This window comes from Bufo bufo, chromosome 6 (genome assembly GCF_905171765.1).
Source record: "Bufo bufo chromosome 6, aBufBuf1.1, whole genome shotgun sequence".
In the NCBI taxonomy this organism is placed as follows: domain Eukaryota; kingdom Metazoa; phylum Chordata; class Amphibia; order Anura; family Bufonidae; genus Bufo; species Bufo bufo.
Window position 1 is genome coordinate 28,635,907 of NC_053394.1, and position 26,869 is coordinate 28,662,775.

General features: G+C 40.7%; 1 protein-coding gene across 4 annotated transcripts in view; it reads right to left on the minus strand.

Moving 5' to 3' along the window:
* Nucleotides 1–26,869, minus strand: part of LOC121003482 (ovostatin-like) — a 58,106-nt gene that overhangs the window by 20,985 nt on the left and 10,252 nt on the right. For 2 of the 4 annotated variants that reach the window (XM_040435364.1, XM_040435366.1), the window contains exons 2-21: nucleotides 25,608–25,791; nucleotides 24,099–24,255; nucleotides 23,625–23,677; nucleotides 22,412–22,432; nucleotides 21,532–21,700; nucleotides 20,254–20,338; nucleotides 20,043–20,169; nucleotides 19,433–19,544; nucleotides 17,249–17,364; nucleotides 12,791–12,949; nucleotides 11,737–11,967; nucleotides 9,116–9,173; nucleotides 6,910–7,052; nucleotides 6,426–6,575; nucleotides 6,108–6,275; nucleotides 5,642–5,738; nucleotides 5,424–5,559; nucleotides 2,135–2,366; nucleotides 1,905–2,028; nucleotides 1,695–1,810 (exon numbers count right to left, since the gene is read on the minus strand). In XM_040435364.1, coding sequence (XP_040291298.1) covers nucleotides 1,695–1,810; nucleotides 1,905–2,028; nucleotides 2,135–2,366; nucleotides 5,424–5,559; nucleotides 5,642–5,738; nucleotides 6,108–6,275; nucleotides 6,426–6,575; nucleotides 6,910–7,052; nucleotides 9,116–9,173; nucleotides 11,737–11,967; nucleotides 12,791–12,949; nucleotides 17,249–17,364; nucleotides 19,433–19,544; nucleotides 20,043–20,169; nucleotides 20,254–20,338; nucleotides 21,532–21,700; nucleotides 22,412–22,432; nucleotides 23,625–23,677; nucleotides 24,099–24,255; nucleotides 25,608–25,791 — 2,638 coding nt within the window. The remainder of the gene's footprint in view (nucleotides 1–1,694; nucleotides 1,811–1,904; nucleotides 2,029–2,134; nucleotides 2,367–5,423; nucleotides 5,560–5,641; nucleotides 5,739–6,107; nucleotides 6,276–6,425; nucleotides 6,576–6,909; nucleotides 7,053–9,115; nucleotides 9,174–11,736; nucleotides 11,968–12,790; nucleotides 12,950–17,248; nucleotides 17,365–19,432; nucleotides 19,545–20,042; nucleotides 20,170–20,253; nucleotides 20,339–21,531; nucleotides 21,701–22,411; nucleotides 22,433–23,624; nucleotides 23,678–24,098; nucleotides 24,256–25,607; nucleotides 25,792–26,869) is intronic. The other 2 variants (XM_040435367.1, XM_040435365.1) reach the window with 2 other exon arrangements.

Below are 26,869 nucleotides of genomic sequence, written 5' to 3' on the forward strand. Positions count from 1 at the left end.
CTTGCTCCTTCAATCCAAGTTCTCTGCTCTGGGCGGGGGGGGGCGGAGCCTGTGGCAACGTACGTCAGACAGACGCTAGACATGCCTGCCTGTGCCGTGCATGCCGCTGCTCCAGTCTCGAATCTCTTAGAGACAAGCAGCGCAGCACAGGCACAGCGGCCGCCCCTCCACTCCAGACTCCAGCCCAGTTTTAATTACATTACTGCGGCGTGGCGCCGTCTCCAGACAGGACCGCCGGGGCCACACAATAGAATTATAGATATATAAGTAGTTGCGGCCGGGTCGGCGCTGGGGGCCCCTAAGGAGTCGGGGGCCCGGGGGCAATTGCCCCCCTTGCCTCTATGGTAGCGCCAGCCCTGGTCCCTATTTTGCATCAGAATTGGCTTAGGATTTGGTAGCCAAAAGCAGGAATGGATACAAAACACAGAAGACATGCAAATATTCCATTCACGTGTCATCTCAGTTTTGGATCCACTCCTGTTTGTTTTTTGGCTTTAGCAATATTGATGGATTACTGCCGAAAAGCTGACCGAGTGAAGGCGGATGCTCCACAGACAGGAGTTATTGTTCTGACAGATCAGAGGAAGGGCAAAATAATCAGTGACGTAAACACAAACTTACTGCTGACCCCCTCTCCACTCTGTCGGGGGGCTCTACTTGTATAAGAGTTTAATAGAACAGGTTCTGTAGACATCTATGTGGAATCAGCTGACGACGGTGTAAAAGGAGTGAGCTCTTTCACGCTATAGTAGGATCTTGGGCCTCTGCACAGTTCTTTATACCTGGCACCAACATTGACCTGTGAGGCTGAGTTCACACTTGAGTTATTTTGTCAGTTTTGGCCCCGTAACTGCCCAAATAAGTGAAGTGTGCAGTGATTCTAAGAGCGACGCCTGTCATCTGCATGTCATATGGACTCACAGTATTGTTTAACTACCAAAGCAGACTCCCTATGCGTGTTACTGCAAGGCACAGTGTTCTACAGCACTGTACAGGCTGTACACTGCAGCCAGGAAATAGCAGTGTTTTTTACGTGACTCGCCACGAATAAATTCGGATCGAACTGAATTTTTTCCGAAAATTTGGCGATCCAGCCGAATCTACTTTGAGAAATTCGATCATCCCTAGTCACAACTATCTAGTGCCTCAACTCTCTCCAAACAGCAGATTTCAGGGGAAAGAAGGATTGGGCAGTTTGATTTTAACATACCCAAACCGTTCTCAGCAGCCCATTCCAATCTGTGGATATTCGTTCAGAAAAAATAGCCGTTGACCTAATCCATTTTTTAAGTGTGAATGGCTCACCTTGCCCTTTCATTGTTTGGAGAGCAATATTTACATGCAGTAGATGGCTTGCCTGTCTCTCCCCCCCCCCCCCCCCCCCCCCCCTCTTCCGTTTCCAACAAAATGACAGTTTCTCTCCATCATTAGACATTTTCACTGAATTTCTATAAAAAAGGTTAAATAGGTAAAATTCTGTTTTTTCCAGGGAGGTCCAGTCTATGGGTAACTGCCTTGAAGGCAGATGCCCAGTTTGTGACCACCGAAAACCAGCCCTGCTGCCCATTCGTTTAAGTACACTGCAAAAATGACTGTTATGTGTGCATCCTTATTCATATCAATGGGTGAAATCCATGACAAATCCCGAAAAAAAATAAAAATAAAATGAATATCAAATTACACTCAGGGCTCACCTCCACAATAAAAGTGTTCACAACTGTGTCCCTGCGGGGAGACTGTGAAGAGTCATTTGGTCCATCACACGCGCCAATATGACTGGTCTGAGCAGATACAGTAATACTGGCCTCACCTGTGGAAGGGACACATTCAAATAATCATAAGCATGAACTAGAGGAATTCCAAAGTTTAAGTCGGCACAAAAACATGGGCATCGCCGCTCTTACCAACAACTTTTGGTTCTAGTTCCCAGGTGAAGGCGGCCCTATTATTGGCAGCTACACAGCCATCTTGCTGACCGTCCTTCAGTACAGCGGTAAATGCATTAGAGTTCTCCAGAGTAGCCTGGACCTAAAGTGGCAGCAAAGGAACTATATGTAGTAACTGGCACAAGGAACCACCATGTGGTCAGAAGACCGTGCTACCAATACTATTATAACTGAAATAGTTTGTTCACCTTGATGCTCTGTTCCATGTAATTGCGTACAACTCCGGTCATGGTCAAGATTTCATTTCGGTATATAGAATATGGCAAAGAGAGCTCCACGAAGAAAGGAAGAAATGTTGTGATATTAGCTGGATTTCTGGTCATACCAAAACCCGTTTCTTCAGAGGTACAGAAAGCAGTTCCTTGCCATTTTGTGATGCTGTCTGGAATAGTCTCTGACAGAGTGGCCCGGCCTTCAGTACTAAACAAAAAGGACAGAAAATTCTGAATATACAGATACTGGCATGGGACCAGGCAAGAGAGCTAGAAAAGTGCCAGGGGAAGGTGAATACTCTGTGGTTCGTTTACAAAGACAATATATTATATTTTTTTTACTCCGATCTTTGTATCCAGGCACTGGAATCAGGTGGAAAACCATAAGGAGGTAGACAACTATTTTTTTGTTATTTTTCATCTGAAGTTAGAGTAATTACATGCATGTTCAGTTTCCATAGTATTCTCCATACACAGCAGACTCCTGTAAAGGCAACCCCACCAATGAGTTGTTAATGGCAGCCACTGAAAACTATAAAAGTGGATTAAGCCAGAAGCACTTGAAACGGGAGCTGAAGTGAAAAGCCCTGCTGGCATGGCCACTACATACTTGATAGAGCCTTCTGCTTCCAGTCCCATAAATGGATATAGTGAATAGTGATGAGCGGCAGGGGTCATATTCGAATTTGCAATATTTTGCGAATATTTTGTAGAATATTCAGCAAATTCGAATATTCGTTATATTCTACAATTTTTTTTTTTTTTACTTGAAAAATCGACAATGTAATGATCGCGTAATATGCGAATTTTCGGAATGCAAAATTTTTATCGCAAATTTTTCAATTGCCAAGCAAAAACATGATTCCTCCCTGCTTCTTGCTTGTGGGCCAATGAGTCATAGCACTATATCGAATATATTTGTTTTTTCAAATATTCGTAATATTCTAAAAACAAGAATATATAGCAATACAGCAAATATTCGAAAAAAAAACTAAAATGTAGAGGAATTTAGCTAATATAGTGCTATAATCTTTTTTTTTCAATAGTTGAAAATTTTTTCCAATCCGAACTTCAGATGAGAAAAATATTTCAACTATTAGACAAAGATTACAGCACTATATTAGCTAAATTGCTCTATATAAATTTTTTTCTAATAGTCGCTATATATTCTTGTTTTAGAATATTAAGAATATTTAAAAAAACTAATATATTCGATATAGTGCTATATATTAGTTTTTTTAAATAGTCATAATTTTTCCCATTTAAAGTCATGATTCCTCCTTGCTTCTTGCTTGTGGGCCAATGAGTCATTGACCCACAAGAAAGAAGCAGGGAGAAATCATGTTTTTTACTCAGCAATTGAAAAATTAGTGATAAAAAAAATTTGCATTACGAAAATTCGCATTATGAAAATTTGCAATAAAAAAAAATCTCGAATATTTGAAATTACGAATATATCACTATATTATAAATATTCACAAATTTTTGAATTACCTATATTAGCGACAAAAATTTGCAATTCAAATATTCGTGATCAACACTAAGGCTGCGTTCACACGGGCGAGATTTCCGCGCGGGTGCAATGCGGTAGGTGAACGCATTGCACCCGCACTGAATCTGGACCCATTCATTTCAATGAGGCTGTTCAGATGAGCGATGATTTTCACGCATCACTTATGCGTTGCGTGAAAATCGCAGCATGCTCTATATTCTGCGTTTTTCACGCAACGCAGGCCCCATAGGAGTGAATGGGGCTGCGTGAAAATCGCAAGCATCCGCAAGCAAATGCGGAGCGATTTTCACGCACGGTTGCTAGGTGACTGTCTATACACTGTATTATTTTCCCTTATAACATGGTTATAAGGGAAAATAATAGCATTCTGAATACAGAATGCATAGTAGGTGATCAATTGAGGGTTAAAAAATAAAAAAAATGAACTCACCTTGTCCTCTTGTTCGCGTAGTTCTCCCGGTCTTTAGTTCTTTAAAAAGATGAACTATGGGCTAAAGGACCTTTGATGACGTAAGATCACATGCTCCAATCACATGGTCCATCACCGTGGTGATGGACCATGTGATTGGAGCATGTGATCTGACGTCACCAAAGGTCCTTTAGCCCATAGTTCATCTTTTGAGAAGTAAAGAAGAGACCGGGACTTACGCGAACAAACGGAGAAGGTGAGTTAATTTTTTTTATTTTTTTTAACCCTCAACTGATCACCTACTAAGCATTCTGTTTTCAGAATGCTATTATTTTCCCTTATAACCATGTTATAAGGGAAAATAATAACATCTACACAACACCGAACCCAAACCTGAACTTCTGTGAAGAAGTTCGGGTCTGGGTACCACAGTCGGTTTTTTATCACGCGCGTGCAAAACACATTGCACCCGCGCAATAAAAACTGAACATCGGAACGCAATCGCAGTCAAAACTGACTGCAATTGCATTCCTACTCGCGCGGGTTTGCCGCAACACACCGGGACGCATCCGGAACTAATCCGGACACGCTCGTGTGAACCCAGCCTAATAGTGAATAGTTTCCAGTGACTGCTATGAACAGAGGATTGGCATCATGCTGGGTGTTGGATCCCTATTGACCCAATATTGTTGAATTATCTAGAGAATGGGTCATCAATATCAAACTCTCGGAAAAACCCTTTAATCCAACCTGCAAAACGACTCTTCATAACGTATGCCCTTCAGTTCCAAATCTTATTAACCTTGACTGCATCCGAGTACATTATACATATAAATAAAATTTGAAACTGAAGAGCATACTCTTGTAGTTACTTTGATTTGCATATTGGATTAATCTGACTGCTGAGCCTTCATCTGGCACCACATCACTGTCATGGAGTGGAGGCCTCATCTTCATTAATTGAGTGGGTATCACAGCAGACTGCACTAGCTACTTCAACCACAATTGCACGCTATAGTGAGCGACCAAATGACGTTGCAATTTCTAACAATAAATAGAATCCGTAGAATTACATTTAGTGATAAAGAGGAGGCACTTGGATCCCATGGGAATCCCATTATGGTATACATCTCTGAAAAACCACCTGTACCATCATCCAAGCAAATACACTGGATTACTTTCTGGAGTTCACCAAAATTTAAAATTCGTCAAGCTTTCAAAAAAAACTGGTGAAATTAGAAAATTTGATAAAGCTAAAAAAAAAAAAAAAAAAAAAAAAAAAAAAAAACAACATTCTTGTAAAGGTTATTAGATTGACATGTAGTTAAAATGAAGATACTTACTCAAGAGTCAACATAACCCATGAGAAGGTTTCGGCAAAGTTTGTTCGAACAGTTTCCTGTGGTGCAGCGTCAGATGCTCTGGATTCTAAACTGGCAAATTTTAAACTAGCATCTCCACCAGCGGCAAAACCTCTGACTATGACAAGATGGGAAGTTTAGAATTGGTTTATGAAAATTTTAGGAATATTTTCACAGAAGTAAACAAAAAGATATAAAACCAGGCAACTCACTAGGTTGGACAATAGCTGGTGGATTCTTATCACAGACTTCAGGTTTTCTTGCCCTGACATTTGTTGCAAAAACCATCCCGACTGCCTGAAAAAAGGGAGAAAAATGCCCTATAAGTAATAATTTCTTTGGAGAGAAAAAAAAATATGCTAAGTTTTACTATTATTTTTTAATCTACAATTGTGGTGCAGCTTTCAGAAAAAAAAAAAAAATTAATAAAATCACAATACAAAATTTGGAGTTTACTTTACCCTCCATACTGAAGGCTAGATTTACATCATGTTTGAGAGATTACTTTCATACATTGTATTTTTTTTTTTCTTTCCAGCATCACAAGGGAGAATGTGTCCCTGGGGCCAAAACTGAAACCTCTTTTGATCTAAATAGACAATCTTGTAAACAAGATGTAAACCTAGTCTGAGCCATTTGCTCCTCAAGCGGCAGAAACCTACTTACCTTTAGACTATTATAGGTGTCACCTTCTGTTGTACTGCTCACTGGTACATAGTATCCTCCATTGCAGAAGACCAACTTGTCTGGGTTCTCACAGGGGGGGGCTGGGTCTTCTACGTCAAAATCAGCCACACGGTAACCATAGGAATAAGACATGACAGAGCTGTAGATCTGGAATGGAGAGGTCAAGTTCGATGTGGTCTTAAAATTTGTTCTGCCTCACACCACTAATCCCCAACAGTGCCAACCATAAACCAAGACACATTTTTGCACACTGACCAGCCCATGATTGAAAGTAGATGAACATTTCTGACTACTTACACTGTCTGCTGAGAATTGCTCATAGGGGTTCATAATCAAGAGGCTGGTATCAATCACACGCAGTGCACAGTATGAATTTGGGTCTGCTGAAAGCTGTACATCAACCATGGAACCTGGAGCTACCTTTTCTTCTGAGAAAGTCATAGAAACCTAAAATGATATATGTATATATGAACAGAGCAATGAAGAACAATCCTGGTACCTGAGGACACCCAAAAGGTTCCTCTACCACATGAGAGGTAAACAGTACAATAAAGAGCATGAGATGATTGGAGAGGTGGCCCCATTAACGATTTCTCATTGGTGTCATGGCCATCAATCTACTAGACAAAGCTCTACATAGAGACATCTGATTGTGGAACATACATGAACAGTTTGGTTAGAAAACTGTATTCTGAAACAATATGAACAAAGACAATCTACTTCACCTCCTTGCTATACATTCTAGAAGGTAGGCGCTATAGAGTTATGAGAGTCCATATACCTGATTTTTGAAGCACTTCTCAATGTTGAGACTGACTGTATCAGCAATCATTTCATCATTCAAAAGACTGTATACAACCAAATCAGCACGGGGGGCCATGTCAGCAGACACTGGGAGATCCAAGGAGAAAGAACCATTCCTTGCTGCAAAAAGACAATGAGGTGTTAGTACTCCTGCTATAGGGCTGTCACTATTAAGAGATGGATTACATTTCTCCAGGAAGGAATTTTTTTCCATCAGGAATTTTTTTTCATCCCTTGGATGAGGAAAATAAGCTTCTACATCAAAATAGTTTTTTGCTTCTCTCTGGATCAACACAGCTTGTAAGTCTAAACTGGATGGACATATGTCCATTATGCTGTGATGTGTAGCCTCACCCACACAGAGTTCCCTGTGCACAGTTTGTGATGAGAATACCAGGCCAAAAAACCCATGGGGAATCCATGACGTTTCCACATAGACACTGCACAGGTGTCCACGACAGATTAGCCCCATCGAATGGCCCTGAAGCAGTGGACTGTTCTGTCCCAAAGTAAAAGTTCATCAGAAACCTGAGTGGCTTCTGCAGGGACATTTCCATAGAAATAATCTGCTGTGAGAACATGCCTTTACTATGATTTGTGTCAGAACTTGTATGAAACCAACTCAAATACAGCCGTATGAAAAGTGGCCTTTGTGTGTAGGTGTGGAAACATTGACGTCAATGGTGATTTACAGTATCTGCTTACAGTCTGAAACTGAAATCAGAAGGGGCAGGTCATTAAAAGGGGTTCTCTAGGAATTAGGAAAATAAAACTAATTAAATAGTACTTTATTATAAATATATTCCCAAATACCTTCCATTAGTTAGAATGACTTGTTTTGTCTGGGGAGCAATCATTAGAGGAAATAAAATGGTCGCCGTCCTACAAGTACGCACAAAACCTGTCCTAATCACACAGAAGGACAAGTTACTTCACAACACTGAGCCATAAAACTGCCTCATTCTCCTCTCTGCTTGTCAGGAATTATTATTATCCTGAGTACAGCTGATAAGATCTTCTGCTGAATCTCTGTGGGAATAGATTTCATGAGAAAGACCTGAAGTAAATAGAGGACCAACAGGACAGACTGTGGTAATGTGGGGCTGCGGTAATGGAGACTGCAGACAAGTGCTGCTGCTCATTAGCCACATCCCCACCTCCCAAGCAGAGAGGAGGATGAAGCAGCTCTTTAGCTCAGAGTTCTGAAGTAACTTGTCCTGCTGTGTGATTAGGACAGGTTTTGTCTGTACTAAAAAGGACAGCGGCCATTTTATTTCTCCTTCTCATTGCTCCCTAGACAAAACGAGCCATTATTACTAATGCAAGGTATTTGGGAATATATTTATAATAAAAGTAACATTTAAGTATTTTCATAGTTCCTGGAGCACCCCTTTAACACAATCACAGCAGCGCATCCTCTGGTTTTGCTTCTGTAAGATCACAAATATATATTAATAAACCCAAAAGGGGCTTTGGTTTAGGTCTGCTTTAGGCTCAGTCAACACAATAATATTTTAAAAGCACAAACACGCACACACTACTAGATAGGATAGGGGATCAATAATGAATCAGTCAGTCCACCACGTCGTTCACTTCTGTAGGGCTGATGTATACAAAGCTCTGTCAATCCCATACAAATTTATGGAGTGGAGGACCAACAGGTGCACTACAACTTAATTCAGAGAGGGAACTTTGGCTCCAAGAACGGAGGTCCCATTTCCTCAGATGAATGTGGCGGGAGGTCGTGCTGGCATGCTGCAAATTCATTCTCTATGAGACTGCCAGAGATTGGCAAATTACAGCACTTGGCTTTTTCATAACTTCCATAGAAAATCAATTAAGTGGCAGCGCATGAGCATAAACAGGGGAATGGACTTCACTGGGATTGGTGGGCGTCTCAGAAATTGGACAGCTTGGTTGGATGCTTCTCCCCCATCTTGTGGATAGGGGATAAGTTTAAAAACCTTAGCACACCCCTTTAATTGAGATAGGGACCCCTGTTCAGGATCCTCATCCCTTGCTCTGGAGGACCAGTTTCACATAAAAATAAAAAAGAAAAGTTTGATTTGAATGAACACTGTAATGCTCAATTTTTCCTCTGGGGGCACTGCAGTGAATTCAGACTCTTGCTGCTAAGTTTTCCCAAGGGGAACACAATACTTGTGACCAATACACAAACTTACAGCTGCTTAAATCAACATCTTTCTGACCACTCTGGACAATGGCGGACCTTGACAACAACTAGAAATAAAAAAATAAAAAATTGTGGTGTCAGAATAAACAGACTATAGGGACATTTGTTCTATTCACATTCAATAAGTATGACACCTCTCACTGTGTAAAGGCGGGTTTACACGTCCCCATGTTACAGCTGGTCTCCTTCAATGAACGAGCAACCGACTGTCGGGAAGAAAAGTAAAGGAGACCGCCATATTTACATGCAGAAATTCACAGTATGAGAATGAGCGGTTGCTATTGCAATCCTTCGTCCTGACACAGAATCATTGATTCTGGGCAGCAGATCACTGTTTAGACCGCATGATCTGCTGCCCAGGAACGATGATTGATGGTGCCTGAATGAATGACAGGATCACCCGATGAACGAGCATTCCCCTCATTCATCGGGTGGTCGGTGGCACATTTAGATGGGCAGATTGTCGGAAACGAGCGTTCACAGGAACTGACGTTCCCGATAATCTGCCTGAAAATAGGGTCGTGTAAATCCATTGGCGTTATTGAATTCCGTTATAGGTTCCATTATAACAGAACTATAACGGAACCATTTTAGGACAGAATGCCAAACTGAAACCTTTAAGAGGGATTCAGTTTTGCTCCGTCCTAATATATGTCTATGGGGTCACAACGGTATCGATTGGTTCCAGTCGACAGGACAATTTTTTCCCGTCATGTATAACGGAACCGTTATATGTACCCATAGACACGTATTAAGGAGCAAAACAGTATACCTCTTACGGGCTTCAGTTTTGTATTTTGTCCTAAAATTCTGTTATATTTTGTTAGAACCTATAAACAGAATTCAGTAAGGCCATTGCAAACCCACCCTTAACTGTACACATCATGACATACCGAGCTGTAACTAAACACATTAATATACAACCATCACATTCGGAGGGGCAAAGAGCTAGCATTAACACTTCTGTCTCTTGAACATTTCCGATCTATACTGAACTGTAAGGTTCGTGTCACACATGGTTTTTTTAGCAGTTAAATTGTGTTTTGCCGCATTTTTAGGGAACTTGAAGATGTTGCATGATAATCTATAGAAAATATTAAACAAGGGCCTAATACTTTTTTCTGTAGTGCCATATTCATCCTAAAAGGGATTCTGCATTTTTTTACTGGCGATCCATCCTCTGGATAGATCATCAGCATCTGATGTGAAGTGAACAAACAGTTCTACACACGTCAAAATGGTATCAAGTACAGATGACCCCCTACACAGCGCCATAAACAAATCTAAAAATGTTTTACGGCTCAGAATATGGAGTTGCAAGGGAAAAAAAAAAATATATATATATATATATATATATATATATATGTGACAGTGAGAGGTTTCATCTGGGAAAACAGGTATTTTCCTCCCAACATGTGCTGCTGGGCTGATTTACAGCCAGGTGAGGTCAAGTACCGGACCGGATTTTAAATGCCGGTCCGGTTTTTGGCAGCACCTGGCTGTCCTTAAATAGGCAGCTGGGCTCAGAAGCCAGGTCTCTGTGTGGGGATCTGGGAGCCTTGTGTCTGGATTAAGGCTTCCCACTTATTAAACCTGACAGGGCACACCTGTGAAGTGAAAACCATTTCAGGGGACTACCTCTTGAAGCTCATCAAGAGAATGCCAAGAGTGTGCAAAGCAGTAATCAAAGCAAAAGGTGGCTACTTTGAAGAACCTAGAATATGACATATTTTCAGTTGTTTCACACTTGTTTGTTATGTATATAATTCCACATGTGTTAATTCATAGTTTTGATGCCTTCAGTGTGAAGCTACAATTTTCATAGTCATGAAAATAAAAGAAAACTCTTTGAATGAGAAGGTGTGTTCAAACTTGGTCTGTACTGTATATATAATATATATATATATATATATATATATATATAGTGTCACAATTCCTTTTAATTATTAAACCACAAAAATGTGATAAAATTGTGCAATTGTATTGATCCACGGAATGAAGTTCTTGGGTTGTAAAAACAAAACCCATTAAACTATGATGGAATTTCCCCCCATCCCTCAATTTCACCAAAGTTGTAGTTTTTTTGAGCTTCCCACTATACTGTATGCAATATTAAATGGTGCCTTTAGGAAGTACAACTTGACCTGCAAAAAAACAAGCCCTCATAATAGTGATGTGAACGGAAAATAAATTATATATATATAAAAAATTAGGCTCTGGGAAGGTAGGGAGTGAAAAATTTGAGAAAAACAAATTTCAGTCAGGAAAGGTGGTATGGCCAAAAATGCCTCAAGGAAAGGCTACAAAGAAGCGGATACAGTAAGGTTTTTCTTTCTTAGGCTTTCTTTTAAAGCCATGAAAAAAGTGTGTGTGTGTGAAGGAACCATAGTACAGAATTATAAGATTAGGGAACCGTAAAGGGGTTATATCAGATGCCATTACAGGGTAATATTTCCAGGAGACATTCCAAGCTCTATAACATGGCTCACTATAGAAGCACATGGACTGCCTGTGGTTCAGTAGTACGAAGTTGCAGATACCTAGCATTCACATGGTCCTGCTATGCAAGCAACAGTACTTGACCTACTAAAGTTTATAGACCACACTCACCAGATAATTGAAAGTGGCCGTATTCACTCCAGGACCAGTTCCTTCTGGGCTCATGATGTATGCAATATCAATACTGTGGCTCTGTCCACAGCTCAGTTCTCCTTTAGGTCGTTTTACTTGTATGAAGCTTCCAGAATAGGAGTAGAAACGGTAAACTGTGTATTCGGCAGTGGGGTAGCCTCTTTCCGACCATTGAGAAAAATAGCACTGATCAGGGTTTGTGTAACTTATCTGTGAAGAGGTAGAAAATCAAAAGATTAAAAACAAACTTTTTTTTCCATAAAGTTTACATCCTTAGTAGGCTCATACATATCCAATTATTGTACTAGATGCTTGTGTGCTATATCTTTACTATCCGTCCACATCTTCCACCTTCAAAAACATATCTAACCTCCACTAGAGATGAGCAAGTTGATTCAAGAACTTGGAACTGTAAGTCGAATTCTCAAAAAGTCTGATTCTACCAAACTACCAAAGTTGTGCATATCGATTCAGGAGGCGTGACAAACCGTAAAGATAGCGGCAAAAAGAGGGAGAGAGCAAGAGACCTTTCCAGGGAATCACAGCACTTTTTAGTAGAATTTATTTGAACCCAAATCAAATGGACAATTTGAGATAATCGCATTTGAAACAAATTCTGAGATGTTCTTCTCTTCTGTGCAGCCACATAGTCAGTTTTCTGCATGCAGTTTTGGAAGCCAAAGATTAGGAGTGGATCATAAAAGAAAATTATAAAAAGGTAAGATAGGACTTCTATTTTTTTTAATTCTCTTCTGGTTTTGGGATCCAAATCTGCATTCAGACACCTGACTGGGTGGCCATACGCCAACCTCTGTTCCTCAAAGCAAACACAGTATTCCATAAAGATGGTCTACAGATGTCCACCCTTTTATAGGTCCCATCATTATCAAACTTGAAACGTCTGCAGACTATAAAACACATTCTGAAAACGCTGTCTACTGGATTTGTCCAACATGGAATTATGCAAAAGCAAAAAGTCATTGCATCATTGGATTGGCTGTGTAATTAGGTTACAATTTGTTAGTATACTCACCCTGACAGTAAAGTTGGCGTCAATCATATTAGAGGTGTCTATTGCATGTTCAAACCGGCCATCTGCATCAGTTATTGCCTTCTGAGATTCACCATTGTTGATCTGCACCTCGATTTCTTGATTAGGCATTGGTTTATTATTCTCATCTGTTAGTCGTCCCTAGATGATCAAATAAATGAGGTTCTAGTCATTGTTTATGAAAAACCATAAAAAGTCCAATTAATCACCCATGTACATGGAAAGGCCCATCAGCTATTGTTTCTAGGGTTAGAATAGCCTTTTAATACGGCATCCTATAGAACACAGCATAAAAAAATTAAAAAAGTTAGTCAGTCACAGTCCGTATAAATGAATACCAGAGCAGCAAAGTGGCCACTTTACTACAACCCACAAAAAAGAAAAAAAGAAAAATAAAGTGCGTCTTTTTAAGCAAGGATTATGTGGTACAATTTTTTTTGTAACCGTTGATTTTTTATAAATTTTTTTTATATATAGAGGAAGTGATACTGACCATTTTTGTAATTTACTTTAATTACTGAAATTGTACATTTCTATTAGAAATATAGCTCTAAAATGGCCCATTTTGTGCCTTAGCGACGCTCCCTGTCTTTTGTTTACCTAACTGTAGAAACACGCTCCACACTGACTGCTGCTGCCGATAGGATAGAGAGAGCCAGCAGCAGTCAGTGTAATAGAAATGTACAATTTCAGTAATTAAAGAGGCTCTGTCAATATCATCTTTTGTCTGTATGTTAAATAGCTGTGGAGATATCTGTGTTTTAGTCATATGCAAATAAGAAGTTTAAGCACCAGGAGGTCGGGCTGAATCCTTTGAGCACTGCTTTGTAGCACCCTCTGTGCTCTGCACACTCCCCCTCCCCTTGATTGACAGGACTAGACATGCTGAGGGCAGAGCTGTGTCCTAGCATCCACCTATCATATACACTATGTACTATAGCTTCACCACACTGGGATCTTCTCTGAAAGCTAATCTACAGATTGCTGTTTTATAGGTGTAGAAAAATCATGCCTTTCTACAGTATGTGCTAATGCTATAGCTTGTTGGTAAGTGTTTGGATTTGCATGTACAGATCCCAGGTTTGAATCCTGGGAGAAACATCTAGGTTTTTCTTTTCAGATATTTTTTTTTCTTCCACATTTAACCGATAACAAAAGTCTATATCCTTATCATGTTGAGAGTTATGTTTTCAGGCTTAAGCTAAAAAATATTGCTGGTTTCTTTATAAATCATATTGCGTCTGTGAACAAACCAGTAATAGGTTTTAGGCCCCTTCCACGCGAGCGAGTTTTCTGCGCGGGTGCAATGCGTGACGTGAACGCATTGCACCCGCACTGAATCCTGACCCATTCATTTCAATGGGTCTGTGTACATGAGCGTTTTTATTTTATTTTATTTTTTTCACTCACCAGTTCTGCGTTGCGTGAAAAACGCAGCATGTTCTATATTCTGTGTTTTTCACGCAGCCCTGGCCCCATAGAAGTGAATGGGGCTTCAGTGAAAACGCATTGCGTCCACAATGCATTTTTCACTGATGGTTGCTAGGAGATGTCGTTTGTAAACCTTCAGTTTTTTTTATCACACGGTTGAAAAACGCATTGCACACATGCAGAAACAACTGAATGCAAATCGCAGACAAAACTGACTGAACTTGCTTGCAAAATGGTGCGAGTTTCACTGAACGCATCTGGACCTAATCCGTATCGTTCGTGTGAAAGAGGCCTTAGTTTTCTTAGGAGAAAAAAAAAAAAAAAAAAAACACACACACCCCTCAGTATAATAAGGCCTTATTGTTATTCTATATTATTTATTATCCACCTCCGGACCGCCTAACGCAGGATCGCGTTCCGGAGGGGGCAGCGCTGCGCACAGTCACGCATATATGCGTCATCTCGCGAGACTTCCTGTGAACGCGCGCACACAGGAACGGAAGGTAAGAGAGTTGATCTCCAGCCTGCCAGCGGCGATCGTTCGCTGGCAGGCTGGAGATGTGTTTTTTTTAACCCCTAACAGGTATATTAGACGCTGTTTTGATAACAGCATCCAATATACCTGCTACCTGGTCCTCTGGTGGTCCCCTTTGTTTGGATCGACCACCAGAGGACACAGGTAGCTCAGTAAAGTAGCACCAAGCACCACTACACTACACTACACCCCCCCCGTCACTTATTAACCCCTTATTAGCCCCTGATCACCCCATATAGACTCCCTGATCACCCCCCTGTCATTGATTACCCCCCTGTCATTGATTACCCCCCTGTAAAGCTCCATTCAGACGTCCGCATGATTTTTACGGATGCACTGATAGATGGATCGGATCCGCAAAACGCATCCGGACGTCTGAATGAAGCCTTACAGGGGCATGATCAATGACTGTGGTGATCACCCCCCTGTCATTGATTACCCCCTGTAAAGCTCCATTCAGATGTCCGCATGATTTTTACGGATGCACTGATAGATGGATCGGATCCGCAAAACGCATCCGGACGTCTGAATGAAGCCTTACAGGGGCGTGATCAATGACTGTGGTGATCACCCCATATAGACTCCCTGATCACCCCCCCTGTCATTGATCAACCCCCTGTCATTGATCACCCTCTGTAAGGCTCCATTCAGACATTTTTTTGGCCCAAGTTAGAGGAATTTTTTTTTTTTTTTCCTTACAAAGTCTCATATTCCACTAACTTGTGTCAAAAAATAAAATCTCACATGAACTCACCATACCCCTCACGGAATCCAAATGCGTAAAAATTTTTAGACATTTATATTCCAGACTTCTTCTCACGCTTTAGGGCCCCTAGAATGCCAGGGCAGTATAAATACCCCACATGTGACCCCATTTCGGAAAGAAGACACCCCCAGGTATTCCGTGAGGGGCATATTGAGTCCATGAAAGATTGAAATTTTTGTCCCAAGTTAGCGGAACTGGAGACTTTGTGAGAAAAAAATTAAAAATATCAATTTCCGCTAACTTGTGCCAAAAAAAAAAAAATTCTATGAACTCGCCATGCCCCTCATTGAATACCTTGGGGTGTCTTCTTTCCAAAATGGGGTCACATGTGGGGTATTTATACTGCCCTGGCATTCTAGGGGCCCCAAAGCGTGAGAAGAAGTCTGGTATCCAAATGTCTAAAAATGCCCTCCTAAAAGGAATTTGGGCACCTTTGCGCATCTAGGCTGCAAAAAAGTGTCACACATCTGGTATCGCCGTACTCAGGAGAAGTTGGGGAATGTGTTTTGGGGTGTCATTTTACATATACCCATGCTGGGTGAGAGAAATATCTTGGTCAAATGCCAACTTTGTATAAAAAAAATGGGAAAAGTTGTCTTTTGCCAAGATATTTCTCTCACCCAGCATGGGTATATGTAAAATGACACCCCAAAACACATTCCCCAACTTCTCCTGAATACGGCGATACCACATGTGTGCACTTTTTTGCAGCCTAGGTGGGCAAAGGGGCCCATATTCCAAAGAGCACCTATATTAATAACAAAAAAAGTAAAAATGTCAGCAGCAATGAAATACCACCAAATGAAAGCTCTATTAGTGAGAAGAAAAGGAGGTAAAATTCATTTGGGTGGTAAGTTGCATGACCGAGCAATAAACGGTGAAAGTAGTGTAGGTCAGAAGTGTAAAAAGTGGCCTGGTCTTTCAGGGTGTTTAAGCACTGGGGGCTGAGGTGGTTATAGTATAGCTTTTTATTGTGGCTTAAATGAGAGGGGGGGGGGGGGGAAGAGAAGAGAGAACAAAAAGTTTATATAAGTCTCTCAAACAACTTATCACCAAACTAACATTACCACTTGGAGATACATGTTTTTTATATGCTTAGAAGCGAACACATATTACTGGTGTCTTTATAATCACATACTGTGTCTGAATAAAGCAGCATGTATGTATGTAGCAATAGATACATAGATTAGCATTCTGAGCAGATCTCTGTGTGGTGAAGCTATAGTACATAGAGTATATGATATGTAGATAAGACACAGCTCTGCTCTCAGCATGTCTAGTCCTGTCAATCAAGGGAAGGAGGGAGTGTGCAGATCCCAGGGGGTGCTGCAAAGCAGTGCTCAAAGCATTCAGCCCCGCCTCCTGGTGATCGAACTTCTCATTTGCATATAAATAAAATATGTCAATATATCTGCAGCTATTTAACATACAGACAAAAGAAAGGCGTTAATGAGCCCTACCAGCCAGTATGTCTGGTTTCATAGGGTTGATCCTGGATCCACAGAGCCGACATGAAATAAATTCCAAAAAAAAAAATGGCTAGTATTACTGCCACTACAAGTTACAAAAAATAAATAAAAAAATTTAAAAAATTAAAAAAAAAAAAAAAAAACACACACACGACAGTTACACTTTATAAGTGACCAAAAGTTCTGACAGCAATCTTGAAGTCAGATACATCTTAGTTACCAAAATTTGAAATACTCACCGGAACAATGTAATCTACTCCTCTCCTATAATTCGGGCTCAAGATTTCATAATCAAAACCGACTGTAGCTGGTTGGCTCGTAGCCCAAATGTAATGAGTCTCGGTGGCTTGAATACCTAAAAATTAAAGAAAAACTAAATAAATAAAAACAGTCATAATGGTATGCTCTCCCCATATTTGCGCGCATTTCCTCCCAGACTCCAAAAACACATTAATGGGTTAATTTGGATTATGAGCCCCGGTGTAGACCAATGTGAGTGATGACAGTTGGTACAGTGCTGTGGAATATATTGGTGCAATATAAATACTAAATATTTTCAACAATTTCCAATGTCACTATGAAATAAAATAAATAAATAAATAAATACACAGAGCCTCAATAAGCTGACATTTTCTGTTCGGTAGACATCACTTCTCAGCAGTCGTCTCATTATCACAATCAGAATTACAATGACAGATAACACCTTTGTACAGATCACACCATCCACACCTTTGTACAGATCACACCATCCACAGTAGGCATAAACGAAGTTGGGGTCTGCACTACTCAATCACTAGCGAAATGACCCGGTGGTCAATGCATCAAGTAAATAAAGATCTAATGTATTTTCCCTTACAAAGACATTAAAAGGGTTTCTGATCCAGACATATTTATAATTGATATTCCACAATAAATCGCTTAATGTTTCGGTCCGAGTGGACCTTCTTCAGCGGTGTGACCTATAGGCAAGTATAATATAAATGGTAAGTCATAACCCGCATGATCAGAATGGACGTCAAGGTAAATTCATGTGGTATAAAGAATTCTACTAAAGAGACTAAACAAAACAAAAAAACAAAACAAAAAAAAAAAAAAAAACCTAAAGGGTATCGATCTAGAGACATACAAATTAGAATATACAAAAGGCATATGGGAAATACGACGGGGTCGTCTCACTTCAGCAAATATCATTCATCACGTAGAGAAAGTTAATACAAGCCACTTACTAATGTATTGTGATTGTCCATATTGCCTCCTTTGCTGGCTGGATTCCTTTTTCCATCACATTATACATTGTTCATTTCCATGGTTACGACCACCCTGCAATCCATCAGTGGTGGTCGTGCTTGTATAGGAAAAAGCACTGGCCTATGTGCGCTCCCACAGTCTCGGCCACCAAATAGGCAGATGCTTTTTCCTGTAGTGTGCAAGCACGACCACTGCTGATGGATTGCAGGGTGGTCGTAACCATGGAAACAAGCAGTGTATATAATGTGATGGAAAAATGAATCCAGCCAGCACAGGAAGCAATATGGGACAATCACAATACATGAGTTATTGTCTTGTATCAACTTCCTCTACATGATAAATGCCATTTGCTGAAGTGAGACATCCCTTTAAACATATTGGCCTAATGATTAATCAGGAATAGAAGAGTAATGCAAGTGTATGTATATAGATCCTAGTACAGTGGGTCTACAAGCTTTCTAGCTCCATCCCTTCTCATCTTTCCCTTGTTCTAACTTTCTTCTTCATTCTCCTTTTCCTCTGCTTGTTTTTCCTTTTTCTATCTTTTAACCCCCTCTTGTCCCCCTTTGTCTTTCTTTTTCTCCTTCCTTCTCTTATACTTCACAGCCCGTCAGTCATGGTAGACACTCTACTAGGATCTATTCCCGATTAGTCTAATATGTTTAAGTCTTATTTCCCAGATGCCTCTGTATATTGTAATTTGTAGGTCTCTAGATTGATACCCTCTATTGTTTTTTTGTTTGATTTTTTTTTAGTTTTTTAGTCTTTTTAGTAGAATTCTTTATACCCCATGAATTTACCTCGACGTCTATTCTGATCATGCGATTTAGGTCTTACCATTTATATTATACTTACCTATAGGTCACACCGCTACAGAAGGTCCACTCGGACCGAAACGTTCGGTGATTTATCGTGGAATATCAAATTATAAATCTGTCTGGATCAGAAACCCTTTCGATGTCTTTGTAAAAGAAAATAAATTCTATCTTTATTTGCAATATATCACTGGATTGCAGCGATCTTTCTCTACCTTCCACAGTATGGGATGTTCGCAGTTTACCTTCTTCCCCTCCCTGCACAATGTACTATGCACAGGTCACAGAGCATACCCTTAACACTCGTTCATAGAATATAGCATGTCTAAAACATAACTGGGAGGCACGTTAGCTAGTTACCAGTCTCTGCTTCAGTCACTGTAACTTCCAGGGTCATGGACCGTCCATTTGAGGACCCTGAAAAGGCTGAGTGAAGGTCAATCACGCCACTGTAGGTTCCATCTGCGCCAAGCTGTAGGGAGAGGGAACATGTAAATATAGTGTTTAAAATAGTTTTCTAGGTGTTTAATATGGATGACCTATCCTTACGATAGGTCATCAATACCCAATAGGTGGAAGTCCAACTCCTGGCACCCCTACAGATTAGCTTACCAAGCACAGCGCTCTCCAGTGGACAGTGGCTGTTCTTGGTATTGTAGCTTAGCTCCATTCACTTGAATGGAACTGAGCTGCCCCTAGGTCATGTGACTGATAGACGTGACATCACTGGCCTAGGAGAACATGGCTCGAGACTTATTGGACAGAAAATTTAACTTTAGCAACTAGTGCCAGGCAGCTGCTGCCAAGGCAAGCAAGAGTGTAGAACGCAACTGAGGAGATCATAGCTGTATACGTACACTTTCTATTGAATTTTCCTGCCGCTTTTGCCAGGGGTAGAAGGGTTGTCTGATGAGAAAACCCTCTAACAGAATGGGCTTTTTTTTTTTTTTTTTTTTCGTATATTACTCACCTCTCCGACTGTATCAACACAGGAGTCACCTTTATCGTTGATGCAATTCAGTTGTCTGCCATAGAACTGCGGCTGCTTACAAAACCGAACAGTGACAGAGCCAGGCAGAGGCTCGCCAAAGGAGAAGCTAAAGAAAAAGGCACAAAAGTAACATTATTTATCAAATACAACTTTAAGAAAAAGTGAACACACTAGAAGGAGCTTCACTTACATTGCAGAAACGTTGTATTGCATGGACTCAGTAGTCACAGATATAGTTTGTGGAGCATTTATTTCTACCTTGAATCTTGGAGATACTGGAAAAAAAAGAAAAAAAATTAAAAATAAAAATCAAAAAGTCACTTGGATTAGAAGGCATATAGAACAATAAACGGTTCATGAGCAAACAAGGGTTTCAAAACATCTCCGTTTAAGACTGAGTATGTTCTCTGGCGTTAGCATGGTTGACAGCCATACTTTTAGTTACTCGGCCTTGTACTATTCCTATGACTTTACCAGTCTCACACACCCTCATTATTATACCATGCTCCCTGTTACAGCTTCACTCCATTCACCATAAACCAAACCTGAATGGGCAACAAAAACTATCCTCCATCCTACAAAAATACTTAGGAAGCTCTTAAAAGGGGTTGTGTCACATCAGCAAATGGCATTTATCATGTAGACAAAGTTAATATAAAGGCACTTAATGTATCGCGATTGTCCATATTGCTGGCTTGATTCATTTTTCCATCACATTATACACTGGGGTTACGACCACCCTGTAATGCAGTAGCGGTGGTCGTGCTTCCACACTATAGGAAAGCTCTGGCCTATGCGCTCCCCTGCAGTCCTGGCCATCACTGCTGGATTTTTGAGTGGTTGGAACCGCTGGAAACGAGCAATGTATAATGTGATGGAAAAATTTATTAAACTAGCAAAGTAGGCAATATGGACGATCAGAATACATGAGGAAGTGCCTTGTATCAACTTTCTCTACATAATAAATGAATTGCTGAAGTAAGACAACCATTTTTAAGTTAAAGTAAAGCTGGTCGTATTTGTAAAGTTGGCCAAACCAGCTAACCAGAAGGCCAATGTTTGTACAGGTGCACCCCCCTCCTCCATGCTGAAAACTTGTTGCCATTGAGAGGTAAAAACCACAAAAAACACAATTGGTCTAGTGTTCATGCTTATGAGGAAGTCAGGGGAGAAGGCCATTTTCAGGGGCATAGCTATAGAGGGTGGAGATTTAACAGCTGCACATAGGTCCTGGTGGATGAGGTCAATCTTGTGGCCAATGACACTATTCATGACTGAATGGCACTTCCACCCAATACTTAATACATTTTTGACAAACAATTAGGCTATCCTCTTAAATTACTACAGAAAACCCACATTTCACTTGGATACTATAGAGTACTCCATCAAGGATTGGTTTCTTTATTCTGTTATATAAAAGGCCATTGTCCAATACATACAGTAAAGATTATAAAAAAGCATAAATTACCATATTCTTCCACTGGGAGCCAACTGTATATAGCATACCCAGATTCTCTTTCAGCTGTTAATACATAGGTACCAAGAGGAGCACCAGTGATCAGCTGGAAGTCCAAGGAAATCACGCCATGATTTGACTCTGGAAGAAGCCACTGGGAAATCCTAGTATTTGTTGGATCCTGTAATAAATACAGACTTATCGAACATCGGTGGGAAGTGCTTCAAGAAGAGCACACCATACAGTAAAATCAAGATTGGACCGGCACCAGCGCGACAGATTTTCTTAACACGGGTGTTTAAATATGGAGATAGGGCATCAAACTTTGACAAGCTACGAATTGCTTCAGTAAAGGTTTCATGGGCTAAAAGAGTTCAATATGTCAATGCAAGGTTTATCATCATATTGATGAACGTGACCTTCTAAGATTAGCTTGCAGAAATTGTAGCCACGTCACATTTAAGCATTCTGTCTAGTGTAGACATTTTGCCATTACCGGGAGGTATGCCTATTAGAATATATGTTGGCCAATGTAGAATTTACCACAACCATGAAGGTATAGCGTTCGGAAGACATTCCACTGTCTACTACACAAACATTTAGGGCACAGTTTTCAATCATATTGAACGTAACTCCCAAATACATATGGATATGTAGCCCAATTGGGGAAGAGAAAAGGTGAAAAAAAAACCTTTGTAAGAAATCTACAGGCACTTGCAAGCATTAAGAAAGAGCTTTGCTGAACCCACTTAGATCAATCTACAGCCATTTCAATCTTTAGGAGTACATCCCCGCCTTCCTATTATATACCAGCGTTACACAATTTGCACTACGACCTGGAGTTATTGAGCAGTAGCCCAGACCAAAAAAGGTCCAGCACAGTATTGCTTACCTTCAGGTAGATAACTGTAAACTGGAGGGAAAACAAAAACAAAACAAAAAAAAATGTATTAGTTACAGTACATAAAGCTGTGAGCTGGACATAAAAATACAGTTTAGTGTGCAGTGGCCCATTTGACCCAACCAATGTGTTAAAAAACAATTGCTCTGACTAAGGTTATGTCTCAGACACTCTTAATCATTTTACATTTTCACAGCCTCCTGAATTTACAAAATTTGTAAAATCGAGCTACCAGAGCTGTTAAAAGGGGTATTCCCCTTTATGGCATATCATTAGAATACCTGTATGCCAAAAATATCAGAAAGGAGCTGTCCTCAGTGAGCAACATATTTCAAGAACCGGGTCCTTAAAACCATCAGCTGAGCTGCTTGATGGGAAACAGTAAAAATACAGAGCCAGCTACAAAAAAAAATAAAAAAAAATTGCAAGGCTGTACAGAGAAAAAGGCTCAACATTTTTAATAAAGACCAAGTGAAAAAAAAGGTCTTTGTAGCCCAAAATGAGTACAATGCAGCAATAAAAATAAAATGCCCCAAAAGGTGTACATAGCTTTTAACATCATAGAAAGTAACAAAAATGGCTTCATCTTGTCAAAATAACACCCCCTTCCCTGAGATCACTTCCAGCTCTGTAGTTATTGGTTGAAATTCAACCTCAGAATTCCTGCTCTGCTGCCTCTCGCATGCACACAAGGCTGGTAACATTGGGGGCGCACGGTCTTTTTGACCAAAATTAGCCAGAAAAAAAAAAAATGGCATGTTTTATCCAACGCTACGTATATAGCAGTGTATATTTGACACCTGATGAAGGCTGTTTGGTAGACAGGGACGGACTGGCCACAGACCCTACAGGGAAATTTCCTGGTGGGCCGACACCAGCCATGGTAACTAATGATCTGATGTCCCCTCCTGAGTTTAACTGTATTGCCATCCTGAGGCAACTGGATTAGGAGGACAAAAACATGGCAGCTGGTGACCAAAGTTTTTGAGGAGGTTTTTTGTGCTGTTGGGGCAGTATTTTGCAATGTACTGTGGTATTTGGCTCTGCTGGGGCGGTATAATGTACTGGAATATGGCATAGCCTACTTGTGTTGACCCTGCCTTCTGTCCTGGGCCACTTTGAGTTCCCAGTTAGTCCCTAAATGGTAGAACATGTTAGCCATACAGGCTCCCTGTATGGTGACTTGTAGCAGACAGTCACTCACCTTCTCATTCACTGGCTTCAGTTGGGAATTAAGACAGAGCAAACGAAAAAATACTGCAACAGAAGGAAGCCATGGTTAGGTTTATAGTCTTTCAAAAAGAAGCATCACACATTTCAGGGTATGTAAAGCTAATTTTATACATCTAATGATTCCAAGCTGCAAATAAAGAAAAAAATGAAAATAAACTACAAGCACACTTACCACTACATTGAGATAATTTTCAAGAAGGTCTCTAAGAATAAATCACTGGGTTGTGTGGTGGTCTATGCGGCACTACACCAAGGTGGGGGGGCAGTATAATCTTAGATTCCTAAATTTAGAGCTCCCTATGTAAACTAAATTCCCCAATTACGCATCTTGAAATGAGTGCCCTTCAATAAAACATGATGCCTCCTAATAAGGCAGCACATTGGTAGACAGACATTTTAGAAGCAAACAGAAGGCCCATTTCACATATCCACCAGTGCTGCTCACCTTTCTGGCCAGGCTTGTATCTGGGCTTGTCCATCTGATACATACAGTTGCTAGAAGCAGAGTTAATCACCACTGTTTTACGTTCTCTTAGTTCTGTACTTGACCCAATTGCTGAAAAGGTGATTGTCACAGGAACAGCTTTAGGGACATTAGGAACCTGAGGCAAGGAGGATAAAATGTGGATTTTAGCAATTTGTTTTATTTCTGTAGGTAATGTACCTCTAATTCGAGACCAAGTACGGAGATGTGGCAACTGCACGCCTAATCCAGATACAATAGGCTTACACATGGTTCTCAATCATGCGTATAAACTAAGTTAACAACAAAGTTTATTTAGCAGATTAATACTGTAGTTATTTCTAACGCAAAGCCATACTCTAAATATTGTAATCAGAATAGAACAGGGAATTTAAAGAAAAATCATCTATATACCCGGCAATAGCACAATGATTAAAGCACGTCATGGAAGCATTTGTTTATAGAAACAGCTTCACACTTATCTGTGGCCCTGATTGGCTCTGAGGTGCTCTACCATTCAGCTGAATAAGACCAAGATGTAGAGATGAGAGAAATGCATCTGAACAAATTCAACCAAAAATTTGTAAAAAATAATATAATATAATATATGCTGCACCTGAGGGGTTAATTGTGCATATCATAGCCCCCTATAAGAGATCAGGGGCTGCCAGGCAGAAGGGGGCCGACCCCCCCTCCCTCCCCAGTTTGAATATCATTGGTGGCCAGTGTGCGGCACCTGAAGGGTTAATTGTGCTGATCACAGCTCCCTGTAAAAGATCGGGTGCTGCCAGGGGGCAGTCATGTACACAGTTCGTAGTATATTCTAACTAGAAGCGTCCCCATCACTATGGGAACGCCTCTGTGTTAGAATATACTGTCGGATCTGAGTTTCACGATGTAACTCAAATCCGATGGTATATTCTAACATAGAGGCGTTCCCATGGTGATGGGGACGCTTCAAATTAAAATATACCATCGGATTGGAGAAAACTCCGATCCTATGGTATATTAACTCCTGACTTTACATTGAAAGTCAAAGGGGGACGGATCCGTTTGAAATTGCACCATATTGTGTCAACGTCAAACGGATCCGTCCCCATTGACTTGCATTTCAATTCAGGACGGATCCGTTTGGCTCCGCACGACCAGGCGGACACCAAAACGTGGATCCTCCAAAAATCAAGGAAGACCCACGGATGAAAAAACGGTCACGGAAAAACAGAACCCGTTTTTGCGGACCGCAAAAAAAAAAAAAAACGGTTGTGTGCAGGAGGCCTTAAGCTGCATCTGAATCTAGCGTTTCAATTCGGACAAATGAGACCTACACATACAGACCTTCCAATTGGAGCAGTTTTGATTCAGGTAGGATCTATTCTGATATGAATTGGTCAACCAAACCGAATATCGAAGAATTTGGCAATCTAATCTCTACTAAGCGGTTATGCTAGACAGCCCATGAATAGGAAGATGGGAGTGAAGTCAAAACCTTACCTTAAAATCACCACACTGGAAATATTTTGATTCTGTAACATCTTCTTCAACGATGCTGGTGTTTCTTCCATCGTGTTCCAATACTACAGAGACGTCTAGGCGTTCAGTGCTCCCCACAATGTGTATACAGACTTTTGCTGTATCTCCACTGACCAGCTGTACAGGTGTGCTGAGAACATAGTGTCTAAAAAAAAATAATAACAAGTGATACATTAAGTTTTTTTTTATTAATTTCCCTTGTGAAGACATTCAACATTCATTCCGCTACTACCCAAGCATCACACCTCCCGGAACTCCCTGTCACTTAGCTGTGTGAAGAGGCCACGGCCTCCACCTAGGCCAGGGATGGGCAAACTCGGCCCTCCAGCTGTTTTAAAACTACAAATCCCATCATGCCCTGCTGTAGGCAGACTGGGAATGATGGTATTTGTAGTTTTACAACAGCTGGAGGGCCAAGTTTGCCCATCCCTGACCTAGGCCATTGACGTCACTATACATCGGTCACATGGCCTAGGTGCAGATCATGGCTGCAATACGAGGTACAGGCACTATGCTTGGTACACTGTTAGGAGGTAGTAAACAGACTGGAAGATCAATAAACAAAGCCAGGGTGATGGACTGGAGCTGCAGAGGGCAGGAGAGCGATTCTCTCTGTAGGTAGCAAATGCTAGGGGTTGGAGGCTTAGTTAAAAAGACACCAAGTCCTGGGAAACCCATTCAAAGCATCGATATGTGAAAAGAGGGTAAGTCGCTCATCTCTGCAGGATGTATTTATTGTTGCAGATCAGCCTCATTCTTTTGAATCTGCTGTACCAAATACAACCCATGGGCAAGAGTGGCACTGATCTTAAAAAAAAAAAAAAGCAGCCATATTTCAATATAAAGGAAGTAGTGGAACGGCTCTGCATAAAATACTCCATAATTAAAGCCAAACAGCAAAGCAGATTATAAAATAACTCAAAAGAGCCTATACAGTTTATGGTGAAAGGAATAATTACACCATCTCTGCCAATTAGTCAATGCTGTGCAATAAAATGCTAAGCCAGGTACTCTGCCCAGGATCGGGTGGGACTTGGCTCTGTGTTGATACCGCTAGTACTGATTAGTGTTTCGATGGTCTCCTAAGCACAGACCAGGAATTATCATATGAGCTGACGCTGGGATTCTTCACCCTGTTATTCACAGGAGGATAGACCTGAAGAGCAGGAACATTGGGTGGAGAAGGGAGTGAGCACAGCACTGGGCTGGGGCCGGTTACACTA